This window comes from Larus michahellis, chromosome 10, assembly GCF_964199755.1.
Source record: "Larus michahellis chromosome 10, bLarMic1.1, whole genome shotgun sequence".
NCBI lineage: Eukaryota > Metazoa > Chordata > Aves > Charadriiformes > Laridae > Larus > Larus michahellis.
The window spans coordinates 16462295-16468294 of NC_133905.1; the positions used below are offsets into that span (position 1 = coordinate 16462295).

Below are 6000 nucleotides of genomic sequence, written 5' to 3' on the forward strand. Positions count from 1 at the left end.
AGATTTAAGATTCAAAAGGCTTAAGAAAACATACAAGGAGATGATAAAGACCAAAGGTAAATCTGAGTAACTTACTGCTGCTGCCGTAGCCTCCTCTCCACCTACATAGATAGAAGAAGCAATCTCCATCACGGACAAGTTTGTGGGAGCATCCGTGGTAGATGACGACCTGGGCCGGCCTGACTGAACGTCCTGGGCAGATCTCCTGTTGATCTGCGGGCTCCCCTTCGGGGCGTCTGCCTTGCCCCGCCTGCTGTGCAGGCTGGTCCCTCTCTTCATTTTAGGTGGCACTCTGATCTGCTGAAGGACCCGGTTCAGAGCTGTGGGGTGGGTGGAGACACCATCAATTTCAGCACAGACGCTTTGGCTTTCCAAATCCACATCAGGCTCCAGATCAGCCTGAGCTTGCTGCACATCGTGCGGAGAGACTGATGACCTCCTGCGCTGATGCTGGAAAAGGTGCTTCAAGCCTTGACCAATCACATTAATGTTCTCCAAAGCATTATGGGTTATTTTGGACAATTTTTGCTCTGATTCATGTTGTTTTTTGGTCTCTTGATCTTGGGATTTGCCTCCAGGATCAGGGTCATCACACAACTGTTCAGTGCCAGAGGGCTCCATTGATGACACCCAACAGGTTTATTTGACTATTCATACATGAATACGTCCCCTGTCTTTAAAAGGCTTGTGTTTGTTTTAAAAATGCCAAGATTGTCAGCCAATTAGGTGTGCAATTGCTTCAAGAGTGACTACACATGCAGCTGTGCCACGGTGATCTCATGCTTATCTAATGTTAAACAAAAGAGTCATTATTATACATCCATGCAGAAAGTAGTGGGTTAAAAAATCCAATGCGCAAAACATGCCATTAACAAAACAAAACGTATCAGTTGTCCAAGCATCCCTCCAGGTGGTATTAGTTGCACCTAGGCTGTATGCAGAAGCCAAAGCTCTTACGAGACAAGTCAGTCATTGCCTAGGGGAAGAAGCCCAGCAGAAAGGAAAGCAAGAAAGGTAAAAAAGCTGTTCAAAAAGGGGGAGAAGCAAGGAGAAACCAGTGGGGTTTTGTTTATTAAGAACAAGCCCATAATAATATCTTAACAGCACATGAGGTTAAACTTCTGGAGAGCACATTAGTCTCTGTGTCAGAATTAATTTTGTCCCTTGACAAGGATCTGATAATTTGTGCTTCGAAAGTAATGTCTGCTCTGCCTACCTGATTTTCCTGTAGAATGCCTAACTTTACGGTATTTAATATATGCAAGAAAACAGAACATTTCCAAATCAGTTATGCATTTCCAAATAGTAAGAAGTGGCTTATTACTGCCAACATCCGCTGATGGCACTGGAAACTAGATGTGAAAATCTGTCTCCAAGCAAGAGCAGGCAAGCGCAATGGTTTCGATTGGCACAGTCTGCCCATAGTTCTCAGGGAAAACAGAAATGCCTTTTTAAAGGCAGATTAAGCAACCGAGGTGAAAGGGGGCAGCAGCATGTCCGCGCGTCCATCTCTAGCAGAGCAGGCCACAGAGTCGCCCCCGTGGTCAGGCAGCAGCAGTGGGACGCGGCGGCCAGCACTGCTCCGGCAGCGCTACTGCAGGACAGCCGGGCACAGGGAAGGAAGGAGGGACACGGTATGGCAAGTTTCACACCAGCGCCATGAGATCACATGCTGGGAAGCTGATCATTGTTTTCTTGCAGTAGAAAGCTTTGATTAGGCTTCTATAAATACAGAAGCCAGATCACAGAGGTCTACCCCAATCTTGGCAGAAAGCAGCCTGGGCCTTAAAAAAAATATCACATTTTATTTGAAATGCAACATATGTGTGGGATTTGAGAGCATTCATTTTTATCTTAAAACAGCTGCAGAAACATAATGCGTTGAGGTTACAATTAGAGCACTCTCCATTTTGTGCATCTGAAATCCGACACAATGGGTTAAACAGATATTCCAAAATGCTTTCCAAATTGGCATCCAAAAATATCAGAAGAGCTGCCTCACACTTTTTTTTCAAATGTCGTTGCTATCAGCTGGAGGCAAGATGAAATTCAGTACTTATAGAAAGCAAAACACTGGAATCGTACAGGATTTTATCTCAGTGCTATGAACATCTTATAAGCATGGAGCCTAAATATATTGGCCAGTTTAATCAACAACACATTCAACGCAAAGTAATAAACTACATCCCAGAAAAATATATTCACCCATATTCATGCAGAAATTGTGTGGCAGAATCAAAAAAACGTGCAACCAACCTTTCATTCTTATACGCTTAACACTTTCTTAAACGATTTCAAGGGCATGACTAGTATTATGCTTTGACTTTTGAGCTCACTCTTTCTTAATATTTCTTTTTTCTCATGTAACAGGTTTTCCAGAAAGTTGAATTGCAGGTCTCCAGTCAATTTAAATTTGGGGGGGGGGAGGCAAAACTAGATTTTTCTTTTCATCCAACACTCCAAATGGTTCAGTGAACAAGCCTCACTAGCTAAAAGGCAAGAGTCCCAAAATTATCTGGCGTATAAAATACAAACCTGACAGTTGACCCATAACTGCCTTTTTCATTTTAGCTAATTCCCTCAGTATTCATTTTTGAGTCAGGACTCACTGAAGAACAGTAGTTCATATCAAAGATGCCCAATATACTCCCTAACCAGCATCTTTTGGATCTCCTGCACACTTTCTATCCAAATTATCACTGGTGACACTGCTGATCTTGATGAACACCGCTTCGGTCTAACTAGTGTTCCCGGCATTATCTGCTGGAAACCATCAACCTGCTTAAGTTAGCCCTGTGTCAATTTAGAAACCAACCTGAAACAAACCAGCCTACAGTTAGCTCACAAACAAGTCACTGCTACCCCGAAGAGTCCCTGGCTGATTTCTGAAATTACGCTGACTCTTATCTTTATGACCTTATCTTTAAGAGGCTCCTCTAGGGAACTTCCTGGTCATCTACCCAGTCGTCTTCCCATACGATGAGTCTCTTGTGAGCTTGAAAGGGCTTTTCAAATTGCATATTTGGTATGAAGATCCTTAAAACTACTTATCTGTCCTACTATCTACTTTTGGAGAAAAAACTACTCATAAATGTGAAGAACTGTGAATCAGCAGAATTGATCAGCACATTTATTTGCATTAGGATTCGAGTTTTGTGCTTCTTTTCTTCCCTACTTACAGTAACCTTTATATTCTGTTTGAGGGAGGAAATGGAGTACTTTATAGCACGAAGTTCAAAATCATACATTTCTTATGACAATACAATCCATCAGGGACAAAAATCAACAATTCCATATACAGTCACACTGAGCAGATGTTTTAAAATTATTACATCCCAGAGCATGCTAATATAGTCCTTAATTTGTGCAATTATTTCACAGCAGCACTGGGAAACAAAACAGTTCAAAAGGAGAAACTGGCAAAGACAATATTAGATAACTGTGAATATATAAACTAGTACTTGCCTCCATCACTTGCCCTTTAGCATGGCTGACATACAGCAGTCCCTCCACTGAACAAAACTGCAAAAGAAATTGGGTATGAGATGCAATTCTTGGAAATGGGAGAAAAGATGTACACAAACAACAAAGTGAACACGGTTCCAGCTTGTAATTTTTTAAATTTTTTTTATTTTTCATTTAAATCCAAGTGCCTCTGGAAGATGGGCTATTTTAAACTCTTTCAAATAACTGAAGGGATAAAAATATAAGTGAAGTTAAAACGGACGCTTACAGAGTTAAAAAGCTCTTGTGAAGGAATGCTTTCTCTCGGGGTTTACAGCCACCAGTCTGTGCTGAGCGTACAGGCGGGTTTCGGGGCAGTAGCCTGCAAGGTCAGACTGGTGCACACAGATTTTATTTCCTCCTATTTAGCCATTCCAATGTCCTGGGCACAGGTCAAACAGCTCGCTCTTGTTTATCTGGAGCTCACCCAACAGGACGCGAGATCTGAGCACCTGAAACACGAGCACCTTCCAGCTCATTCCCCAGGAACCTCTGTCGCCTTGGCCAAGCAGCCGCTGTGCAAACAGCCACCTCACCAGGAGGCCACCAGAACACCATCCTCCACAGCCACGGCCCCCGGCCAGCACCTTCCCCCTCACGCCCGACCACCCACACACCCAGCGCGTCTATGGGGGGACGTGGCCGTGGACCCGGCCTCAGCTTCGCACACAGCGAGCGGGAGGCATTCCAAGCCTTGAGTCCAACCTGGGCAAACCACACCGTGCCCGAGGACACCACCCCAGCGTCCCTCTCCTTCCCAAAAGCAGGAAACAGAGTATTTTGATGATGTTCAGTGTGTTTGTCACAAGACAAGGTAAGGCCAGATGTTTGCGGGCAGAACACAACAGAGGATGACACGAGGATGGCCGAGAGCAGACCCGGTGACCACATTTCTCTGGTCAGACTCACATACTATTCTGAAACGCAGTTAAATCACCCAGATTTTCCAAAGGTGATTAGTTACTCAACTAGTTCTTGAAAACAGGGACACAAGCTTCAGAATACATTAGCACTCAGAAGAACACTCTAAGACTGCACAACTGGGGCATTTTGACTATTTTATTACACACCAGATTCCCACCTCCAAGCAGAGATAAAGAAAATGTCAGTCAGAACCACTGGAGTGGGATGCTAAAATATGAAGAAAGAGATGACAGCAAATATGAAGAACTTAGAAAAAGAATGAATGAACGTATTTTTGAAAAAGATCTTTACATAGAAGAAATTACATTTCTGCAGTAGTATGAGTGGAGAACTAGGCACAATCCATCAAGTACTGTTAACATGCGAGGTGCCACTAAAGTAACTTCATAGCCAAGCTACTTGTCTTTTTTCTTTTGTTATTTATAAGAACAGTAAGAGCTTCTGCCAGTGAGGTCTTCACAGATATGCCCTGCAACACTACAAACCCTGTAGGTCACAGGATGCTTTTGTCTCAAACCTGTTCCCAGCCTTTACTGCAGAACCCACTTCCCAGTGCACCCACAGATGGGCTGCGAGACATGAGGCCATGAAAACTACTTGTATTTTCTCCCTTGTGAATCACAGCCTTCACTGACATACAAACCAACTCTCCCATTTTCTGTCAGAAGCTCCATTTTTTTCCTAAAGTTTGAAAAGCTACCGCACTGGTCAAATCAAAATTCCTTCACTTTCCTGTGCTTATGAAGAGCAGACACAACTTTTTTTTTTTGCATACAGAGTGGCTCTATCGCAGAGCCATTTACTCAGCAGGGATGCTACACATACATATTAGAGAGGCAGAAACAAATCACATATTGCTGGCACTGTTTTGCTCTAGACAGATAAATTGTCTATAGGGAGAAAAAGTTTCTTCCCACTCTTTCATTTTTCTTCATCACATACTTCGTAACATGAACATTTCAAAAATTTGTCAGGTGTCCAAGATCAAGAGTCTGAAAAGACTCCGGAGTATTAGATTTCAGTTAAACTTCATTCAATTAAAAGTTTACTCTAAATGCATCAGTTAAATGAATTCCCTTCAAAACCACAATTATTTATAAATAAAATGAAGTCTGAAGTTACCACTGAAGCCCAGCTCAGAGCTGACTTATCTGCAACTGGAGTACTTGTTACAGATACAAACAGCACAGAGCTGTGGAAACAGGGAAGACAAATTATTTTCAATGAAAGAAAACAGAAAAGATTCGTCTTTTTTGTAGAATATTTCAAATACCTATTATTTATGCTGTATTTGTGTATCTCGAACCCTTAACATTAGTGTTGAAGTACAATTGCCTAAGGAACCCTCACTTTTTTTTGTTCCCACAACCAGGTCAGTTCAATAGCCCATCATAGAGGTACAGCCCACAGCCAGCAGGGATCTTAGGTAGGAGATGCTTCCCATTCCTCCTGTTGGGCAATAGAAAACCATTTTTCAGTTTCTTCAGGGTAAGAACGATTTTTATTAAGAAACAGCCCAACTTAGTTTGAGAAATCCCAAACAATTTGCAGAAACTCATCCTGAAATGGATT

At 42.5% G+C, this 6000-nt stretch overlaps 1 protein-coding gene across 17 annotated transcripts in view; it reads right to left on the reverse strand.

The window, feature by feature from the left end:
- Positions 1-6000, reverse strand: part of TMCC1 (transmembrane and coiled-coil domain family 1) — a 98607-nt gene that overhangs the window by 74985 nt on the left and 17622 nt on the right. For 8 of the 17 annotated variants that reach the window (XR_012589267.1, XR_012589268.1, XM_074602192.1 and 5 more), the window contains exons 3-4: positions 3466-3522; positions 76-787 (exon numbers count right to left, since the gene is read on the reverse strand). The exons of 4 other annotated variants lie outside the window; for them this stretch is intronic. Coding sequence is in view for 9 of the 13 variants with exons in the window: in XM_074602192.1 (XP_074458293.1) it covers positions 76-621 (546 nt within the window). In the remaining 4 variants the exon portion in view is untranslated. Of the gene's footprint in view, positions 1-75; positions 788-3465; positions 3523-3733; positions 4370-6000 lie in introns of those variants that run through there. 5 more of the 17 variants (XM_074602211.1, XM_074602212.1, XM_074602193.1 and 2 more) reach the window with 4 other exon arrangements.